We start from the raw sequence: 22283 nt of genomic DNA on the forward strand, positions 1-22283 counted from the left end.
TAGACTTTTTACTATTTATTCCAGCAGGTACAAGTCTTAAGTCCACAATATTGTTTGCTTTCCTGCTTCTACACTGCCAGAAATATTAGGGGCCATGGGAGAATGCAGACCTCAAAACTGACCATACTTGCTTGTGTTTTATAAAGTTTTGACATTAACTCCTTTTTTTTTTCTTTAACAGGCTGTGTGTCTTACTTTCATTTTTATGGATTAATATAAGAATTTTAGTAACTAAGGAGATTCTTATTTGCTTCCAAAACTTAAACATCAGTATTAATAGACACAAAAGGCACAATTTAACTTATTTTATTGGCCGCGTGTAAAGGTCAAAATTACCAAGCTTTATGGAAGCACGATTAGAAGTATACAGTAGACCCCTTGTAGAAATCATGAAGGAAAGCCAGTGTAGGCAATGTCTGAAACACAATTGCAAAATGTGAGTTGCTCCCTGTGACGGAAGCAGAGCAATTGTCCAGTTTGACTACATTGCAAGAGAATTTAAAGGGCCAGCAGATGTTTAAGAAGGCATAAGATAGCTTTGTCATCCTCATGTGATGTTCGCTGAGAAGCATGCTAAGTATTAAGCAATCCATACTGAATCCCTAGGCAGTGATTTTATTTCCAACTGAGATAAGTAGGTGAGATAGATGAACAAAAGCAGAAGGCTTAATTAGTCCTGCCTTTGCCTCAGTCTCTAAGGTGGCTGGAGCATTACTCACCATTTTGCTGAGAAAAAAATAAAAAAAGAATGCAATAGGTGCGGAAAAAAAAACAACAGTAATTTTTTCAAAGGCAAGAGATTGTCCTGTAAAACAAAATGTACACAGTGAATCTGACAGACACATTTCTCTGCAGGTCTGTATTCACATATTAGTAGAGCTAGATTTCAGAGTTCTGATTTTTTAACTAAGAAAAAATTGTCTAGTTAGCAGTTTTCTCAAATGACATTGAAGAACCTTTGTGCCATTCAGAAATTTGCAGCGACGTCCTGCTTCAAACACTTTCTGTCATTCCCGGCTTTGGGGAGAATTTGGAGAACACTTGTAGAAAGGCAGCTATGCTTGCAATCATGTTTATTCTTTAGCTGCGGTAGCAGGCTTCCCTTTAACATGCTAGTATTCTCTTCTTTTGCAGGGACTTTACGTTTTTGTGGTTTATTTCATTCTACACAACCAGACGTGCTGCCCTATGAAGGCCAGCTACACAGTGGAAATGAATGGGCACCCAGGACCTAGCACCGCCTTCTTCACCCCCGGGAGTGGAATGCCTGCTGCTGGGGGCGAGATCAGCAAGTCCACCCAGAATCTTATCAGTGCTATGGAGGAGGTGCCTCCCCTTGCCCTTTTTCCTTCTCCTTCTGTCTGTCTGTCTGTCTCAGACACGACCTTTCCATTTTATAGAGTACAAGTTAAATGGTGCCACCTAACTTTCAGGTCGTTTTCCTGCTGATGTTCTCTGATCTCTGGTATTTGCTGCGCTTACTGTGGTATCATGTCTGTTATCTAATTCTTTTTCCTCTGTGCTTTTTGAGCCCTACTCACCAGTGGTTTGTACTGGAAAGTCAGCACGTAATTTGTCATTTCTTTCTTCAAAAGCTTCCTAATTTGACCATTGCATGTAGTTACTCAGTTGTGTCTGACTCTTTACGACCCCATGGACTGCAGCCCGCTGGGCTCCTCTGTCCTTGCAGTGGCTAAATCTGCTTCAGAATTGGTGTTTTAAATACTGCTCCTTCCTGAAAATATTTTCACGGCTCTCTTCCTTTCTTTGCCCATCCCAATTCACCGTTCGAATCCCAGCAGACAAACAAACCTGCCACTGTTTTCTGACCACATCATTTTGGGTTTCTGTGTCCAAATCACATTGCCACCAACCCATCAATAGTGTCAGCCATAGCACTGGCAGCCCTGCTCGTATTTTAAAACATACCTGAAGTTATTTGTCCAGAAAGACATGGTCAGGAGGGTTCCCCTGACAATTTCTGCAGTGCCTAAGATGTGCCTGCCTACCATTCCTTACAGAGCTTTTATCAGTGTCTCTATATTAAAGAGCCAAGGGAAACAGTATTTGTGTTTGTGTCCTGAAAAAAATCAAGAAATCAAAGTGCGTGTATCTGAAAAGAAAACAGATAATAGATAGGTCGGTAGATAAATAGATAATCTGCCTGTTCAATGATATGTTTTGTTGTCTTCTGTGTTAATTTTGGAAGTAATTTTATTCATGTTAGGTGAAAATTAAGGTAAGTGATCACAAATAAAGTATCATATTTAAAGACTGGGATATATGTTTAGTACCCTTAGATGTTTAGTACCATTTCTGTATCCCAAAAGTTCTTAAAACTGAATTAGTTTCACGTCACAGCTGATAACAATAGAAACAAATATTGCCAGGATCAACAGTGCAGGAGTAAATCTTTAAAAAGAATTTTTTTTTCTCTTTGATTGGTTACCCAGTTTAGATCTGTCTAGATCTGAACTATACAATACATTAGCTATTAGCCATGTGTGACTGCTTAAACTAGCCAAATTTAAGTAACAGTAAAAATTCAATTCATCCATCACCCTGGCCGCATCCAAGTGCTCAGTAGCCATCATAATGGAAAGTAAAGATGTAAAACATCTGTGGCCTCTCAGGGCTCCACCAAGCCATACTGAACCATCACTGTACTGAACAGTGCTAGTCCAGATGTTCCGCTGCTTCAGGGAATTTTTTAAGGTTTCCTCTTCTCTCAGATTGACTTATCCCTCCCTCAGATCACTTTCCTCAGTTGCAAGGCATCCTCAGTCCCTCGGAGAACCTTGTATTGGGAGGCAGCAGCTGTGACGGTCCAGTTCCTGGCCTGGGCCGCTGCTTGAATGTTCATTGCGGGGGTAGCACAAAGCCACACCCTCAAGTGCCCCCTGCATTCCTCAGAAGCTTGGAATTGGCCTTGCTCCAACTGTCAGCGAGGGCCTGGCAGAGACGTTCTGGAAAGCCGCGCAGAGAAGGGAAAGCATTAGGAAAGGAAGGATTAAGGGATTTTTTTTTTTTAAGCAGTAACCAAAAAGGAAGCAAATATATTTACTCACTTCAAGATAGAACTATCTTTTTCATCATTTAAATTTTAAAAAGGAGGACTTTAGAATTCTATCAAAGAGCTTTTCTTTTCAATTCAGTATATCCTCATAGATAGCTACTCTATTTAAAATTCTATGTTTTATCTTAAAGATTAGCAGAGTTCTTTTCCAGTTCTTATACTTTTAACAGCTTTTTTTTTTTTTGCACATATTCTGTGAAAAACAATTAATGTATGCATTGGGTTAAAAAATACTTCTCTTTTTCCACACATGACAGCCTAGAAATCTACAAGTAATTCTCATAGAGGAATTGTTTAGTGTCACCAGGTTAGGTTGGCTCATGAAAAGACACACTTTTCTGAGGAACAGAGGTAAAATTAAAGGTCTTACGTCTATAAACAGTTCAGCTGCCCTTTCACTTGGTCTTTGTAATGAGATCTAGAGATAAATTGCTCATGTAGATTTCAGGGTAAATATATATGTACTCATATTATGGTTTCCTTTTCTTCCAACCCCAAAGGTGCCACCTGACTGGGAGAGGGCATCCTTCCAGCAAGCCAGTCAGGCCAGCCCGGACTTAAAGTCAAGCCCACAAAATGGCGCCACGTTCCCTTCCTCTGGAGGATATGGCCAGGGGTCACTAATAGCCGATGAGGAGTCCCAGGAGTTTGATGACTTGATATTTGCATTAAAAACTGGTATGTGAACCCACAAAGCCCATTAGAAGGAAGCACTCTTGCTATGCTATGATTTATATCTCCTTCCCATGAAGTTTCAGAAGTACAGTGTCACCCTGAGCGCGTTCTGATTCCCATGACCCATTCCTAATCCCAGCCGAATTCTAGGATATTCTGTTCTTGGCACCAAATATGAGACAACCTAAAAATAATTGACAATTTGCTTCTAAGAAAAAGGCATATTTTAACTCGATGTAAATATCTGTGCACTGGAATCTTGCTAGATAGAACACCGACTGAGATAAATTCAGCGCTGTAAAAATCTGGTAGCAACCTCCCTGAGAGAGTTTTGCCTCTCACCTGCCAAAGAGAATTTCCTCTGGAGTAGCTTTGAGGCAGAAACTTTCAAAGGCAACATAATTTGTCTCTCGTACAGTTCTACAGTTTTTAAAGTGCCATCATATGTAGTCTTTCATTGGATCTTCCTATATATTCAGCTTCACCAGTCTGTGACCCCCATGGAGAGTTGTTTTCCAATCAAATATGCAACTTCTTTCTTTTCCTTTTTTTCCTCAGAAAAATGCTGATCTGTCACTGCTACCAAAAGTTCAGTGAACTTTTACATTTCCAGATGTACAAACATGCAAGAAGATATGCCTGTGCTCAGATGAACTTATTGAAACAGTTATTTGAAAGTACATTCTATTATATATAGTCTTGTGTTCAGATCAGTGCTTGGCAGTTGGTAAACCTTTTGTAGATGTTGTTGGAGAATGAATGAATGAGAGAGAGAAAGAAAGAAAGAGAAGGAAGGAGGGAGGAAGGAAGAAAAGAAAGAAAGGTGAAATTTAAGAGTTTGCTTGGTGGAATAGACATTCACACAAACATTAAGAAGAGTAAGATAAGTTGTGGAAAGAGTTATTATTAATTATTGAGGATTCAAGGAAAATTTTTAAAAAATCTGATCCATGGTGTCTTGAAGAATATGTAGGGTTTACGTAAGTAAATCATAGAGAAAAGGCATTACAGGCTGAGGGAATAGAATTAGCCAAAGCCCAAGGCTGCAGGTGCGTGGCCTGCAGGAGATGGGGAGTGGAGTGAGTGAAGTCGGGCAGCAGGAGAAAAGCCTAGAAAGTAATTTACCTGCTTTGTTGATAAATCACTGTAGTTCCTCAGCTGGGTTTCAGCTGGCACCCTGTTTGGGATATTCACAGACATGCTCAGTGAAAAGGGCCCCCTGACCAGAAACTTGGGAAACTGCAGAGTTTCAGTATTCAGTTGAGCATTTTAGCAGATCTAAAAAGTCCTAAAGAAACTGACTTCATTCACCTGTGGCTTCCAGAACATGTTTAGCGACAGATTCATTTGGGGAGGCAGAACACTTAACTGACACTCTGCATGATGGAAAATACTCTTCAGATGCCATGCTAAGGGGTGGGGTTTTTATAGAACTCAGTAAGCCATGGAGGTTTTTGAGGAGAAAAACAACATATTCCCACTGGTTTTGAGGCAAAATAACTATTAGGGAAGTCTGAAGAATAAATTTAGAAGCCAAATCAGAAAAGCTGAGAGGTAATTCACATAGCCCCAAGAAACATGGTTTAAACCTCAAATCTGGGAAGTGACAAGAAAAAGAACAAGAGGAATGCAGAGGGAACACTGAAAAGACAGTCTGCAAAGACTCAGGCTTCTCCCCTAGGTGACTGGGGAATCATACATAGAGCATTCGCTTGTTTATTTGCTCTCAAGTGGACACTGGGGAGTTCAGACTTGGATCATTTGATCATTCAGCCTGGTGGCTCTTAAATATTCAAGTTGGGATCCTTGGTGAGAGATCAAGGTTGGAGGTAATGATCTTGAATGGCATCGTGCAGAGTTACATGTGAAACTATAGGGAGAAATGAGCTTACTCTGGAAGAGTGGAAGCTAAGAGATGAGATGGAAAGAGGTGAGGAAGGAAACGGAGAGGAAAGAAGGGAAGACATGAGAAAGGAAAGGAAACAAGAAGAACATCCAGGATAATACTTAGGCTTAAGAATGAATAGAAGAGGGTCCTACAAAGGACGCTGTAGCAAGGTCGGCACGAGAACTAAAGAGAAAAGAGTTCCATGAAGGAGGAAGGGGCAACTGTGTAAAATGCTCATCCAAGTTAGGACTGAAAGGGGGCTTTCAGGTTACAAATAATTCTCAGGGTAGATCATGTTCCCGGCATTGCAATGCAGACAGTTGCTGTTATGACACTGGAAGCATAAAGTGAATTCCTACAACATAATTAAATTAGATCTGGGTCCTATATATATAACAAGTATTAAATGCATTCTGTTGAGGAATGCATGGAATGACTTGCTTACTTATAGACTGAGTTTAGCATTCCTTAGAGTTCACTAAACTCTTTTAGGAAGTAAATGCTTAAAAAGACCAAAATAACAGTCTCTCACACTGGCTCCCTCTGTTTTTAGAAAAGGTACTATAATAATCGAGTACCACCCCATAGATGCTTTCCATCATAGAATATGGTCAAATCAAAGGAGCAGTCCACCTGCCACTCTATCCACAGTGGAATTCACAGTTGACACGTAGGCCACATTTGGCTTAACCGGGAGTTTTATTTGAACCTCATTGCACTTTTAACATATTTTGGAGCCAAAATTTTTAAATGTAGAGATATCCCATAAAAATCCAGAATTTCTTCATTAAAAAAAAAAAAGTCTACCAATAAAGTGCTTAAAATCTAACACAGCATTGCTTGATTGGAGATGAGTAACGGCTGCCCTTCTAGTAGGACGTGAGCTCTTTAGTTTGTCCAGCACCCACCAGCCCTGTGTCACTGATTCATGCGAGCCTCCCTTGCAACTGTGATGTTTGAGTTTGTAAACCTTGACCTATCTCAGATCCGCCTTAACTGTGGGCCACTCAAAGTCAAGTACTGGGAACAATGGATCTTCCAAGTCTTTCTCATTGGAACCCCTAAACAACTTTGAAAAACTGTGTTACTGTTTGTATGTATCTAAATAAGCATCTAAAGGTGTCATTCATGAGTTTAAATAGTATCAAACAATTTCATTTCTATTGTATTATAAATTTTAGGGTTGGTTTAAAGGTTTAAGTACCAGAGCAATTTGATGCCCACTGTTATTCATTTTATTTCAAATACATACAATTAAACTTTTTTTACAGTTGGAGATTTTACACCATTCTCTTTTCTCTTTCAACTTGTATTGCCATTCTACTCACAACACAGAGTTTTGTCCTAATTTAATATATTTTATGTTTGAAATTCATTTGATTGGTATAAAATACAAGCCCTGGCCCCCAAACCAGTCATGGATTTGTTTTTCCATTTGAATTTTAACCATGTTGAATTTATTTTTTAAAAAAGAACACAAAGAAAAAGAAAACACAATTGACCATTTTCATTTTTAAAGTAAATTATTTGTCCCTGTATGAGAAATTCACATTTCACTCTAAAAAGAGAACATAGCATCTTTCAATTAGTTGTTCTCGAAATACATCAGCCTCGGGGCTTTCCTGGCAGGCTAGTGGATAAGACGCCAAGTTTCCACTGTAGTGGGTACAGGTTTGATCCCTGCTTGGGGAGCTAAGGTCCCAGCATGCCACACTGCACAACCAAAATAAAGAAGAAAAAAGAAATCTTCACAGGCAAATGAGACACTCAGTTCTCAACTAGTGGTGTCTTGTTATTAATAGAGCTTTCCAGTGTATCCTCATTGTCTCCAGCCAGGACTTTGGGAGAAAGAGAACAACCACCCTGGAGCAGCCTGCGTTTTAGGGAAGAGGAGAAGGTGCTGAGCTAACGAGAACAGACTCCGCCTACGCAGAGCATGAGTCCAGAACGGAGGGGCTTGTACTCTGTTTACATCCCTAATGAGAAGTGTTTTGATTACTGTCATCTTTATGTCAGCCAAAGCTGGCGAGATTCTAGAAAATGTCAAGCTGGGAGCATATTGGGCTTTGAAACAGGGTGTTTCTTCACTGGGGTTTCTCCCAGAGGGGCAAATCTGATTCCCCATCTTCCTTAGTCCGTTAGCTTCCTTCTTTTACCTCAGACCAATGACACTAATGTCATGGTAGACGTTTCCTTACTGGAAACCTTTAAATGATTTCTTTTTCAGTCAGAAGAAGATAAATACCAAGTCCTTGAACGCAAATGAAAACATTCAGAATCAGGATCCAAATTCAAGAATTCCTCAAAGAACCCATTAATAAATTTCTCTTTCAGAGGCATCACATAAAACTACAATGACTTATTTAACTCCGAGAACTTAGGCACTCCAGTGTACTAAACAAAGTTAGATGGAGATCAAAGTGGAAAAATAGAATTTGAAAAGATTTTGAGTTCTTTGCCTCAGAAGCAGATTGAAGGAATATGACCTTTGTATCATTGCCACATTTCAAAAGGCGATAGAAAATAAGAACGGGCTTTGAGTTCAGAGATGTTTGTGTTATAATCCTAGTTCTTCAGTCTTCTGTTTCTATGACTTTCAATAAGGAGCTCAACCTTTCGGTTTCCTCATTTATCACATAAGAATTCTCATTGTTAGTTTTCATGAAGTTTAGAGATTGTCTATGTGAAGAATCTACTGTAGTGTCTGGCAGAATTTAAATTCCTTATGTGGTATAAATTATCTGTTGTTATGCTTAAAAACAGTTTTAAATGTTTATAATGTGTTCTGTAACACCTGAGTGTTCGCTGCAGCGTAACTCTTGAAAATAGTGAGGTAGGCTGGTGCCTGAATGTCTGCCAAGTAGTTTGAAATGTATTCTATAAACAGATGTGTGAACACTTGAAACCTGGGGGACAAAGAAGTCACACAGTTAGAGCTGTCCCCATAAGAGACCATTAGTTCAGTTCAGTCACTCAGTCATGTCCAACTCTTTGCGACCCCATGAACCGCAGCACACCAGGCCTCCCTGTCCATCACCAACTCCTGGAGTCTACCCAAACCCATGTCCATTGAGTCAGTGATGCCATCCAACCATCTCATCCTCTCTCGTCCCCTTCTCCTCCTGCCCTCAATCTTTCCCAGCATCAGGGTCTTTTCCAATGAGTCAGCTCTTCACATCAGGTGGCCAAAGTATTGGAGTTTCAGCTTCAACATCAGTCCTTCCAATAAATGCCCAGAACTGATCTCCTTTAGGATGGACTGGTTGGATATCCTTGCAGTCCAAGGGACTCTCAAGAGTCTTCTCCAACACCACAGTTCAGAAGCCTCAATTCTTCAGCACTCAGCCCTCTTCACCATCCAATTCTCACATCCATACATGACCACTGGAAAAACCATGGCCTTGACCAGACGGACCTTTGTTGACAAAGCAATGTCTCTGCTTTTTAATATAAGAGACCATAGGAAAAAAAAGAGAGAGAGAGACCATAGGATGTATTAAAAGACAACACCCTACATTTGGTGTCAGAAGTCCAGTTGGTGGAGGGACTTCCCTGCTGGTCCTGACTAAGACTCTGTACTTCTAATGCAGGGAGCCCACATTCAATCCCTGGTCAGGGGACTAGATCCCACATACTGCAACAAAGATTGAAAATCTCACGTGACACAACTTATATCCAGCATAGCCAAATAAATAAATGTGTTTTTTAAAAAAATAGGGATTTCCCTGGCAGTCCAGTGGTCAGGGGCTTTCACTGCCATGGACCTGGATTCAGTCCCTGGTCAGAGAATTAAGATCCCACAAGCAGCATGGCATGGCCAAAAACAAAGTAAAATTTAAAAACAGAAGTCCAGTTGTATATCTTCATTCTGTAATTTTCCTGTATGTGACGTGGACTCACATGAACTCAGTGAACACCTCTGATCCCCACTCAATCTCTATGTCTATGAAACAGGACTAGTCATGCTTTCTAACTAAAGTATGTTGAAATGTTGAGGAGAGACTCTCGATAAATGTGAATTGTTACTTGTAGTTCCTTTGACATTGCCTGTTCAGTCTACCAAGAGGAAGAGTTACTATCATCACACGTACTGGATTTTTCCTAAATTTTTATCTTAAATTTTAAGCACGAAAATACTTTTCAGGATGTCAGGATGCCTATTGCCAAATACCTTCCTAGACCACTGAATGAATTACAGAAAGACAAGAAACCTGGGCTGTGTTCCCAGTTCTGCCATGTTATACTTGTGGGGAGAATGTGTTCCGTCCTGAGTCTCGGCGAGGGATTAGGATTTCGGTATTGTGCATTTATGTCAACTGGGAGGAAACTGAAGAGGAGGAGGAGCTGGATCACACAGATGCGGTGACTCAGGGGAGGCTGTGTGGGGAACTTGCTGACATCGTCCAGGGCTCCACGCTATGGGGCAAGCCGGCGACACCAGTCGCTTGTACGGCTGCACCCACGTTCAACCTCTCAGCCCCGTGTACCCCGACCCTCACAGTCTGCTCAACAGGCTCTCAGTTCACGAATTTCTTTCTAGCGTGCTTTGCCGCCATGCTGGGCAGATGCTTATATGTTCCTAGTGTCATTTAGAGGGGCTTCCCGGGTGACTCGATGGTAAAGAATCCACCTGCAGTGGGGAGACGCAGGTTTGATCCCTGGGTCGGGAAGATCCCTTGGGGGAGGAAACAACCCACTCCAGTATTCTTGCCAAAAAATCCAACGGACAGAGGAGCCTGGTGAACTGCAGTCCATGGGGTCACAAGGAGTTGGATCCAAGCCTGGTGAACTGCAGTCCATGGGGTCGCAAAGAGCCGGATGTGACCGAGCACACACAATGGCATTAGAGCAGGCCACCTTTGAAATCAGAGGGAGTTGGTGCTCGACTGCTCATTAAGCCCCACTTTTCCCTGGTACTAATGCTGAGGTCCTTTCTGTTTCTCTGGAGTTGATCCATGTTGGGCAACTGAACCCTTGAGTTACTCAGATCAAGCTGCTCTAGGCCTCAAGGCCTCAGTCACCACTTAATAAAATGCCAGGGTGTCAACTGATCCACTGGGAGGTTCTTCTTTTATAAGTTGGGCAGTTCCTCTGCTTCCCTGGCAGAGAAACATGGGCCCTTTGTCCTTCAAAAACAGTCTGGCAAACTCAAATATTACTTAAAATGTAGGGGCAGTCAAACCCCATAAGGGATTCAAGACTGATAACAGCAGCAGCAAACCAAAAGGCACTGCCTACCCCATGTATTTATTGTTGTTGTTTTATGCAGTCCAGAAATACAGGCCCAGTGCTGCCTCGTCTTCTGTTTTTTAAAGAGAAATCCCATATCTGATTTTTTGTTGTTGTCAACAACATTCATTTTTCAATTGTGGCAACTGATTAAATTTTTTAAAACACATTATCATTGGTAATATTGTAGTTCTTAACTTGAGGAAGGACTTCATGGGTGTTTGTCACATGTTTTGCTTCATGACTTACATGTACATTATACCGGGTTGGCCAAAAAGTTCATTCTGGTTTTCCTGCAACATATGGAAAAACCCAAACTTTTTGGCCAACCCAATATAGAGCACTCCCATACAATTTATCATCCACATCAGGGCAATTTGAGATGGTAGATGGAATGTGATTAATAATTTTTTTTAGGTATAAACCAGGACTTTTCTAACATTGCATCCTTCAGCTCCCTGCTTGAAGGAATAGTGAAAGAAGTATTTGTGTAAGGATGTGGAAATGGGCCTTGAAGGACGGATAGGAAGACACTCTGACTGAAATGAACATGGCACATACAGGGACTAGTCTAGAGAACTGATCACACTGAGAAAACTTTTCCAGTGGGCAAAGACTGGAATATGTCTATTTGGTAAAGTCCAGCTGGGTTAATATCTTGAAAGACAATGCAGAGAGTTTCAGGCTTGATGCAGTTTATAATAGGAACCAATGTTTGTTCTTGAGAAGGCAGTGGAATGCAGAATGGATCAGATGGACATTCTGATGAACTGGTAATAAAATTTAAAGAGGCATTTTCAAGAACTAAGATGCAGAGCATAATTTATTACTGTACTCAACCAACATTTACTGAATACACGCAGTGGCTGAGCACCGTCCTGTGACCTGGGGGACATAATGCAATGGAAGAACAGGAATTTTTAAAGAGAATCATCATGTTGTCATGGGTAGCACAGGAGATGCTACCTGAGTTGATATTTATAGGAATAATGAAAGCAACCAAGCAGAAGGGTTGAGGGGCAGGGAAAGAGCCTTCTAGGCTGAAGTTCTGATTAATGACATGGTGGGGAATGGGAGTGACCAGTGGCTCTAGTGAGACATTTAGGCTAGAGAGCCAGGCCAGAGTCAGATGGATCAGCCTTGAAGCTGGGCTCAAGACAAGCCCGCCAGAGGTCAAACAGCAGTAGGAGACGCAAAAGAAAGCAGAAGAGCTTTGAAAAGAGTCCACAGGATAAGATAGCCCAGTGTGGTGTCACAGTAGCAAAGCCAGGCAGTGGGGTTTCAACAGCAGTCTTTTAAAGAGAGAGGGTGGGAAGGGCAGAGACCCCAAAGAGAGAGGGTTTGGCTAGAAGGAGATCCTTAGCAGGCTCCTGCTTCCATCTCCAAATAGGTTGAGAAGAAGCTAATCCACTGTCTTCCCACAGCTACCAGCTCTGCGAAACTGCCCTTCCTACACCTCAGATAGAAAGGGAAGTATGAGCTACCCGGGCAACTGGTTTTTCACTTTCCTTCTAGTTTGCAGTCTTGTGCCCAGCAGAGGGGGTGGGGCTGGGAGCTGTAATCTCTGGTGATTCAGCCAACAGCACACCCTGTGACCACATCCCTATTCTGTCTGTGTGTGTGTGTGTGAGAGAGAGAGGAGAGAGGGAGAGTTTGTGTGTTTACACATGACAGAAGAAAGCAGCAAGGTGTTAGTCTTGCCTTCTATCAGGTTTTCTGAATTATTCCAAGTTGTGAAAAAAGTAGTAAATAGTGGCACTTCCTCAATACAGAGATTCTGGGCGCTATCTGCAATCAACAGCTAGCTTTTGTGGGATTCCTATGCAGATCTGTTTTTGGCACTGTGTTACATAATTATTTTTATCTTGGGATCAGATCTGAGTCATTCAGAGCCAGTGTCTTCTGGAAGCTGATACGATACCATGTGTTGTCAATGCATGGTTTTCTCAGGGCCCTGCCCACACCGAGTGTCAGCTGAGGGACCTGCTAGGTTCAGTAGATGTAGGGTTGGAGGATATATGTTTTCAAACAGCAAATCCTGCCCCCTCTGCCGAAAAATTCTAATTAACTTGCCTGATTTCTTTTGTACTTTAATAAACCCCCAATTAAGAAATGGTGTTCTTTTCCAGCCCAGGTTGGGTGCATGAGACAAGTGCTTGGGCCTGGTGCACTGGGAAGACCCAAAGGGACCGGGTAGAGAGGGAGGTAGGAGGGGGGATCGGGATGGGGAATACATGTAAATCCATGGCTGATTCATATCAATGTATGGCAAAAACCACTACAATATTGCAAAGTAATTAGCCTCCAACTAATAAAAATAAATGGAAAAAATAATAATAATAAAGTAAAAAAAAAAGAAATGGTGTTCTTTGGAGTAAGTTATGCCTGTCAACCATGTAGACACAGAAAAACACGATTGAGAACACAAATCCATGTCTTTAGAAATTAATCTGTACTTACGGAAACTACCAAGAGGAATTTAAAATACAGTTCAATAGTCGTTAGGTGTCAATAATATGTATTCTAAGTGTGTAGCTCACTTTTTACTAAGAGAGTAGAAATAGGCGTGTGTTGACTTAATGGAACTTGACCGTGAATTTGCTGGACTAATAGGTGGGGGTTTTGTTTTTATTCTTTTTCTGTTGCAGGTGCTGGTCTCAGCGTCAGTGATAATGAATCCGGTCAAGGCAGCCAGGACGGAGGCACCTTGACTGACTCCCAAATCGTGGAACTCAGAAGGATCCCCATTGCCGACACCCACCTCTAGCACCTCAGTAATCGTTAGAATGAGGGTACTTTCATATTTGTATTGGCTCTGTGCTAAAACGTTCTATAATAGGATTCTGTGAATTGTACTGGATGCTGAACCCAGAAGTGATTGTTGTGTTCGGAATATAAATTACTTACCTTTGTGCAACCTGAAAATTAACTGCTTACAGTGAAAGCCTGGATCTATTTCTATCAGTTAATAGGATTGATTTGTATCAGTTAATAGAATGTACATATTCCAAGAGTATTCGTTGTTTTTTTAATAATGCTAACATTGTTTAATAAAAGTAATAACAATCAATAAAAACCATAGAATCCATTTGGCATCACCCAAGCTCATTATTTATGAGAAAATATTGCGCCCAAGCAAAGAAGCAAACTCTGTCCAGACAGTGTCCATCACCCTGTTTCTCCCCACATTGATACAGATGATCCAGATTTAAGACTCCACCTTCATTCCTAAAAGCCATAAAATGTATTGTCTGCTGATTTTGCATCCGAGTATTGACAGAGTACTGTAGTTTACATAGTCTTTCATCAAAAGTATTTATTTCTGCTCATTATAAAATTAGGGAACTGAACATCTTCCAGAATGAATGTTCTGTTCCCAGTTAAAAATAACTTCACCAAGCATTTTAACACAGCTAAGAAGAGGATCATCCAAACAGTGCAGAGTTTGGGAGAAGTTATTTCTTGGTTTGGATTTTTCAGTCTTTGTCTTGGAATGAGAAATCAGAAAGTCTGTCCTAAAACAAACACTATTGTGTTCAAGATGATTTCATTGACTATAGTTCCAGAAGAATCCTTTAAGGGCAGAACAAGTTTGTTGTAAGAAAGACTTTTTGGCCTTTTATTTTTGAATTCTTAAGTATTTGGGGGAAAATCATTAGTCATTTTAAGAAAAAATTAAAATTGAAAAAAAAAACCCACCTAAGGGAAACTTTGTTGTTGTTAATTTCCCTTAAAGCACTAATTAAAACACTCAAGTGTTCTATCATCACTGTGAAAAATGGCTTTATTTTTTATAAAGACTGAGGTGGCAGTATTGATCTTGATGAATTATAAAATGACTCTGCTTTCTTCTCCCTATTGGTACTCCCCTACTTCCATCTCTTATTATATTGAGTTTTGATCAATCTATTGTCTTTTTAGCTGCACAGGAAACAAAAGCTGAACAAAATCAAACAGCGTAAAAAACAAAAATATCATTGGCACAGTTACAGTCCTTTTTAGGAAGTTTAGAAATGGTGGTAATACAATTGAAATATACATTAAATGACAAATAAATTTGTTGTCTGTCTCAATCTACAGCATTGCACTGTAGTGTCTTCCAAAATAGGGTAGAAGCAATTGAGGAAATTGGTTATAAAATAAATATTTAGCATGAAAATTTTGAAATGGGTAATAACCATTTTAGAAATGTGAATAGGCTTTAATGAATTTGAGGCTTAGATGGTGATTGAAGAAATGTGAGACTTCATGGTATGGAATCCATGAGTCATAATTACTGTAACATTTTTTGGCAGATCATTCGATTCTTATTTGTCACTTAAGGTGAAGTTAGCTTATTGTTAGCATTTTTAAAGTTCCTAAAAGGATTATAACTCCACCATGATGAATAACAAAGGCAATTGTCAATATCTATTTTCATTTCTACTTGTTGTCAAAATTTGGAATAATCTGGCCAAAACCACCATCAGTCAGGGACACCTTTCTTACTTCAGCTCACTGAGCTCCTATTGTTATCCAAAATGCCATCTCACTAAAGAATCAGAGGAACCTCCTGCCACTGATCAGCATGATTCTTTGAATATTAAAAGGAAAGGCAAGATTTTGAGAAACTACAGTGCTAAAACAAATAAGCTTCATATTGCAACAGCGGCAATGTTTTGCCATTCAGTTTCCTCTCAATGTAGAATAAAATGGGACATCAGCCAGGGAAGGACATAGGAGGAAGCAAATTAAATCATAGTCTTGAAAATTCAAAGACTAGAAGTGTGACACTTTGTGATCTTTCTTTTGCAGGTTTGATACTCCTCCATGACATTTTTCAAAATAGATTTATTAAGATAGATTATTAAGATTATTATAATTATTAAGACATTCACATTCAATACAACTCACTCATTTAAAATGTGCAATTCAGCAGTAGTTGACTATATGACATTGTTGAGGTTTTTCCTTTTTGTTGGAGTATAGTTGCTTTACCATGTTAATTTCTGCTGTAAACAGAGAGAATCAGTTGTATGTATACATATATTCCCCCTTCTTTAGATTTCTTTCCCATTTAGGTCATGACAGAACATTGAGTTCCCTGTGTTACACAGTTCCCTTTTTTTTTTTTAATTGTTGTAAAATATGTGTAACACCAAAATTTGCCATTTTAGCCATTTTTAAATGTGATTTTTTAATTCAGTGATATTAATTATACTCACAATGTTAAAAACATTTTTCTCACCCTCAGAAACTCTGTATTCACCCCATCGCCTTGATAGTTCTTCCCTCTGTCAGTAGACATCTAATTTAATTTCTTTGGGAAATGTCTCTGCTTCTGCATTTTTGTGATTATTTCAAATTTGTGTTTCTTGTTGCTTTAGTTCTTTCTCAACTTTTTTTAGAATTTTTTTTTTTTGAAAGAGGATTTTCCTAATTTGGATGCAAGTGCAGACAGGTATGGGACTTCCCCAACAAGGTATGCACTTGAGATATGGAATAGCAGTAGAGCCAGGAGAATTCAACTAAGACGGGAGAAGAGGCAAGTGAAAATCTTAGTAAGCAAAACACAGAAAGCATTTCACCCTGGAACTGGATCTTTGAGTTGGTTTTCGATCTCTTGAGGTGTTTTAGGGTTTAATTAGTACTTTCCATGGTTCCTAAATCTGACCAGAGAAGTTTAAACATGTAATGGGGCTGTGACTGGGGGAAAAAAAAAAAATGCCATTCAGAAACCTAGCTCCCAAACATCTTGGTCTTGTGTTTACCGGCACTTAAGATCCACTTTGAGTTTAGCCTAAGTGCCCTGGGTAGATCTGTTTGAGGGTAGATCTCAATCAGAGAAGAGAATGTTGAATTTTCAAAGCAGCTGGGTGACAAAATGGATCACCTCCAGGCAGCCTGACCTTAATAGGCCCAGAGAATGCAACAAGGGAAATCCTGTGTTTCATGTGGTTTTTATTAATGGCACGACCCAGCTCTCCAGGACTGCTCTAGGAGGATGTAAGTCAGAGGACCACATTGCCTGTAACATTTGAAGAATGGACCAAGGGACAGAGGCTTGGAACTCTTCCATTACCTTGAATCTCTTCTAGTTTCATTGACCAACTAGTAAAATAAAGGTGAGTGATTTTCATAAGACTTGGTACTTGGATGTTATTATTCAATACATCTCACCTACCGAAATTCTTCTCTTATTATAATAAGTTCAACACTATAATAGAAAACCAAACTCACCTTTGCAAAAATTTAGAAAACCCCAGATGCTTAATTAAACTATAATCCATACCAGCTAGCTCATATGAGGAATACATGTGCAGTATTTTTGAGAAATAATAGTCTGGGGCGGGGGGTGGGGGGGACATTATTTCGATTGTGGTCCGTATTCACATCAACCTGACAAGTTTAGCAACCACCTGAATTTAAATCTTTTACTTAAGAAACTTACATGGTTTCAGGAAAAGAAGCAAATGGAGATTAACCTTGTTTCCCATCATCTGTAACAGTGGGATGCAGTTATCAAACACTGTTGTCATGGTCCTTGGGAGTGTCAGCTACAAATTGGCACTTTCCATGGGCACTTGCCATCCACCTCTACAAGAATTAAATCATATGCTGCTGTAACTGCTGATTTTCACGCCCCTTGAAAGGAGTTCAGGGTGGAGAGCAGAAATGAGGCACTCTGTGCGCCATGAAAAACTGGCAAAGCAGGTCCTCAGATAAGATATTTTCAGGAGCTGATTTTATGAGCCCAATTCTTTATCTCCTCATATCTAGAAAAGTACTAAAATCCTTCCTGGTGACAGCTGGTCCACGTGACTAGCAGAAACTTTCTGCAAAAAAATATGTGCTTGATTGCATGTATTCTCCCTTCGCCAAAATCACATTATGCTTACCTTCCTCCCTGCATCTTTGCAGCAGTTTCTCAGAGCTATCTGAAATGCTGTCTCCTGGGCTATAGTCCTCCGTTTGCCCCAGGTAAGATAGTCAGAGGCTCATGTTGTACTTTTTTGTTTTTTTAAATAAGTCAGCAGGAGTACTGTGGGATGCTTCATTTTGTTCCCAGCCTACCCCTCCAGAGACTCAGCAATAGGACACAGTTTAGGCAGTGCTATGAGCTCATGTGAAGAGTTGACTCATTGGAAAAGACCCTGATGCTGGGAGGGATTGGGGGCAGGAGGAGAAGGGGACAACAGAGGATGAGATTGCTGGATGTCATCACCGACTCAATGGACATGGGTTTGAGTGAACTCCAGGAGTTGGTGATGGACAGGGAGGCCTGGTGTGCTGCGATTCATGGGGTCGCAAAGAGTTGGTGATGGACAGGGAGGCCTGGTGTGCTGCGATTCGGGGGTCTCAAAGAGTCGGACATGACTGAGCGACTGAACTGAACTGATGAGCCCTGAGGTTAGAGCTGAACCCCTAGAAGAGACTCAGCTCAAGGAAATTGCTAGCAGTTTCAGAGCATGAAATGGTATATTAGTCCAGTGAGAAAGATAAGTACTCATTGTTTTCTAACAGATAAAATGATTCCAACAAGGTGAGTGAAGTAAAAGTCGCTCAGTCGTGTCCGACTCTTTGAGACTCCATGGACTATACAGTCCCTGGAATTCTCCAGGCCAGAATACTGGAGTGGGTAGCTTTTCCCTTCTCCAGGGGATCTTCCCAACCCAGGGATCCAACAAAGTAAATAAACTATGCTTTTTACTGTAATTAGCCTTTAGGAGTCTTATGAGCAAAATCATAAATTTAATATATATTTTTAAATTCAGGAATGTTTTATAACAAGGATGAAGGGGAAAGACAATGCAAATAATTTCAACATTACCTTATTTGATTATACTTATTTCAAAGGAGAGTCTTTCCTGGTGACTCAGTGGTAAAGAATCTGCCTGAAATGCAGGAGAAGCAGTTTTGATCCCTGGGTTAGGAAGATCCCCTGGAGAAGGAAATGGCAACCCACTCCAGTATTCTTGCCTGGGAAATCCCATGGACAGAGGAGCCTGGTGGGCTACAGTCCATGAGGTCACAAAAGAGACACAACTTAGTGACAAAAACAACAATTTCAAAGGTAAGGGTGTATATGTACTCACAAGAAAGAAAAACAAAGGAAGGACGAGAAAGAGAGATTAAAAAAAGAATAAAAGAATTCTGAGAAGTCAAAGCTTCTGAGGGCCGAAGAATTGATGCTTTTGAACTGGAGTGTTGCAAAAGACTCTTGAAAGTCTCTTGGATTGCAAGGAGATCCAACCAGTCAATCCTAAAGGAAATCAGTCCTGAATATTCATTGGAAGGACTAATGCTGAAGCTGAAACTCCAATACTTTGGCCACCTGATGTGAAGAACTGACTTATTGGAAAGGACCCTGATGCTGGGAAAAATTGAAGGCGGGAGGAGAAGGGGACAACAGAGGATGAGATGGTTGAATGGCATCGATGGACATGAGTTTGAGTAAACTCCGGTAGTTGGTGATGGACAGGGAAGCCTGGCTTGCTGCAGTCCATGGGGTTGCAAAAAGTCAAACACAACTGAGCGACTGAATTGAACTGAACTGAGAAAAAAGCAAGGAAAATCTTAATAATAACAGTTTCCATTACACTTTGCAATACATGATAAAGAGATATTTTAAAAAGCTGATCCATGAGGCATGTGACAATGTCAATCATCCTGCCCCAGAGTATATACCCTTGGTCTGTTCATTCATCAAAGTCATTTTGAAAATTTTTGCCATGTTACAGGAGGGAAGTAGTAATCACGTAATAAAAAACATGCTAGAGATTAGAACACAAAAACAAATTAGAAAGGTACTCAAGAACCACCAGGGGGCTTTACATTTCCTTAATGTTCTATCCTATCTAGTAGCACACTGGTATTATGTAGTAAATGAGTGGTTTCTTCTTTGAAATGATCGTCTTTATCCTAAGGGTTCACCCATGTGGTCATGTATTGCAGAATTTCCTTCTTCTTTTAAGGCTGAATGGTGTTTCATTGTTTGTGTACACCACATGTTCTTTATCTGTTTGTCTCTTGATGGACATTTGGGTTGTTTCCATGTCTCAGCTATTAAGGATAATGCTGCAATGAACATGAGTGGGCGGTATCTTTAAGACACTGATTTCAGTCCTTGTTCATAGATACCCAGCAGTGAGATTGCTGGATCATTTTTAAGTTTTTGGAGGACCCTCCACACTTTTTTCCATAGCAACTGTGCTATTCTGCATTCCCACTAACAGTCACCAGCATTGTTGGTTTTTGTTTTTTTCATATTAGCCATCCTTACAGGTAATATTTCATTGTGGTCTTGACTTGCATTTTCCTGATGACCAGCGCCATTGAGCGTTTTGCATATACCTGTTGGCCATTTGTATGTCTTCTTTGGAGAAATGTATTTTTAAGTCCTTAGCCCATTTTTAAATTAGGTAATTAGTTATTTTCCTGTTAAGTTACAGAATTCTCATATATTTTTAAGATTAATTTCTTACCAGATATGTGGTTTATAATATTTTCTCCCATTCCACTGGTTGCCTTTTCACCTTCTTGATAGGTGACAGAGAAACAAATTCTTCATGATTCCATTTATAAGGTATCTAAAATAGTCAAATTTATAGAATCAAAATGTGGAATGGTGGTTGCTTGGGGCTGAAGGCAGGGAGAAATGGGGAGTTACTAGTCTGTGGACATAAAGCTTCAGTTAACAAGATGAGTAAGCTCTAGAGATCCGCTCTTCAATATTGTACTTACAGGCAACAACACTGTCATATACATTTAAAATTTTGTCAGAAGGGTAGAACACATGTTCAGTGTCCTTACCCCAATAAAATAAAACAATATTTAAGATTGTTAACAAGACTGTTTGGTCACTGTTCTCCGCTGCAAATGTTAGCATTGCATGGAGAAGGAAGTTCAAACAATTTTTTAAATGTTTTCCAGTGTCTTCTGGAACTCCTAGTTCACCTCTCACAGAGCCCCTAATGACATCTGCAGAACCCCCAAAAGGAACCCACATGTGACCATAACTCCTGAAGAGTAAGAACTATGTCCTATTTGTTTCGGTTTCCTAAGCACCTAGCACAATGTCTGGAACAAAATTGATGACCAATAAGTATTTGTCCAACCAAAAAAAAAAAAAAAAATGATCTTTATCCTACTAGGACAGCTAATTAGAGCATAATCTTTGTTGATCTTTTATAATTTTAGTTACAGATGTTTTGCCTTTAAGAATCCAAATGAATGGCGATTATTGCACAGATGCCATATCATCTCCACATTACCAGCAGCTTTCATTTCCAAAGCTATAATTCGTTGAATTATATATATATGTAATTCATTCTGCTTCCTAGTCATCCATGGAGTCTTGAAAACCACCGAAGACCTATGAAAACCTTGTTATTTTCATTTTGGCAGTAGTCTATGTAAGTTTCAAACTAGGATAGTTGTTTTTTTTTTTTTTTAAGGATTACTGGGCAAGAAGGAGGCCAAACCAAAAGTAAATAGACAGCAAGAGGTGATATTTACTCCTCACATCTCATTATTATTCTGTGGCCTGCTCGTCATAAGGGCTTTGTGTGGGAAATTACATATGCATGAATATTTTGAAACCAAAGGGTTATAATCTGCAGTCTTTCTCATACTTATCTGGTTCCACAGTAGGAAGTCAAAGAAGTATGTATATGTCATTTCATGGCTGATTCATTATACTAAATATATTTGAAATAACAGTCTGCATTGTAACACTCAAACCTAGATAACGTATAATTTCTAATCTTAGTGAGCCAAGGGAATAAGACTAATTGTACTCTGAAGCTAAGAAGTCGTTGTCTATTAGATTAATTGTTAGTGTCCAAGCTCAGAACACACTATCATCTTCATAACTGAGCAATGTCTCTACTCGGTGCTGTTAGGAACTAATTACGGAATAAGAGTCAAGACCTCCCATATTCAGCCACTTTGTGATTTCTCAAGACAACCCAAAAGATTTTGCATCAAAAGTCATTGTTTCCTGTCATTCTCCAAGATAAAGACTGAACTGTGGCAAAGAGACTTTCTTTCTGGCAAAGGATCAAAAATATGTTTGAAGAAGCAACAAATTTTTTAAATAAACATTTTAGAGTCAGTCAAAAACAATTGATAAATTGCTAAAAAATCACAGTTTGCCTGTGTAGAAGCTATAGAATATAGAGCAGAATTGCCAGATTGGAAAGATGAACAGAAAGAGGAACAGATTTTCTTAGGATATATCATCAGTCCAAGTATTTTAAAACTCTATAAACTAGAACAGTATAAAACTATTTTTTAAATTAATTTATTTTTTATTGAAGGATAATTGCTTTACAGAATTTTGCTGCTTTCAGTCAAACCTCAACATGAGTCAGCCATAGGTATACATATATCCCCTCCCTTTTGAAACTCCCTCACATCTCCCCAGACCATTTT

General features: G+C 39.8%; 1 protein-coding gene and 1 long non-coding RNA gene across 2 annotated transcripts in view; one reads left to right on the forward strand and one right to left on the reverse strand.

Annotated features, from left to right (window-relative positions):
* ADGRV1 (adhesion G protein-coupled receptor V1) overlaps window positions 1-13956 on the forward strand; it is a 544484-nt gene extending 530528 nt beyond the window's left edge. Inside the window, exons 88-90 of the mRNA XM_070465812.1 lie at window positions 1135-1326; window positions 3577-3754; window positions 13517-13956. Coding sequence (XP_070321913.1) covers window positions 1135-1326; window positions 3577-3754; window positions 13517-13635 — 489 coding nt within the window. The 3' untranslated portion in view covers window positions 13636-13956. The remainder of the gene's footprint in view (window positions 1-1134; window positions 1327-3576; window positions 3755-13516) is intronic.
* The window catches only part of LOC139034466 (uncharacterized), a 53002-nt gene that overhangs the window by 8943 nt on the left and 21776 nt on the right, over window positions 1-22283 (reverse strand). The window contains exon 2 of the long non-coding RNA XR_011486999.1: window positions 20333-20437. This is a non-coding gene — a long non-coding RNA (uncharacterized lncRNA). The remainder of the gene's footprint in view (window positions 1-20332; window positions 20438-22283) is intronic.

Source organism: Odocoileus virginianus, chromosome 3 (genome assembly GCF_023699985.2).
Source record: "Odocoileus virginianus isolate 20LAN1187 ecotype Illinois chromosome 3, Ovbor_1.2, whole genome shotgun sequence".
Lineage (NCBI taxonomy): Eukaryota > Metazoa > Chordata > Mammalia > Artiodactyla > Cervidae > Odocoileus > Odocoileus virginianus.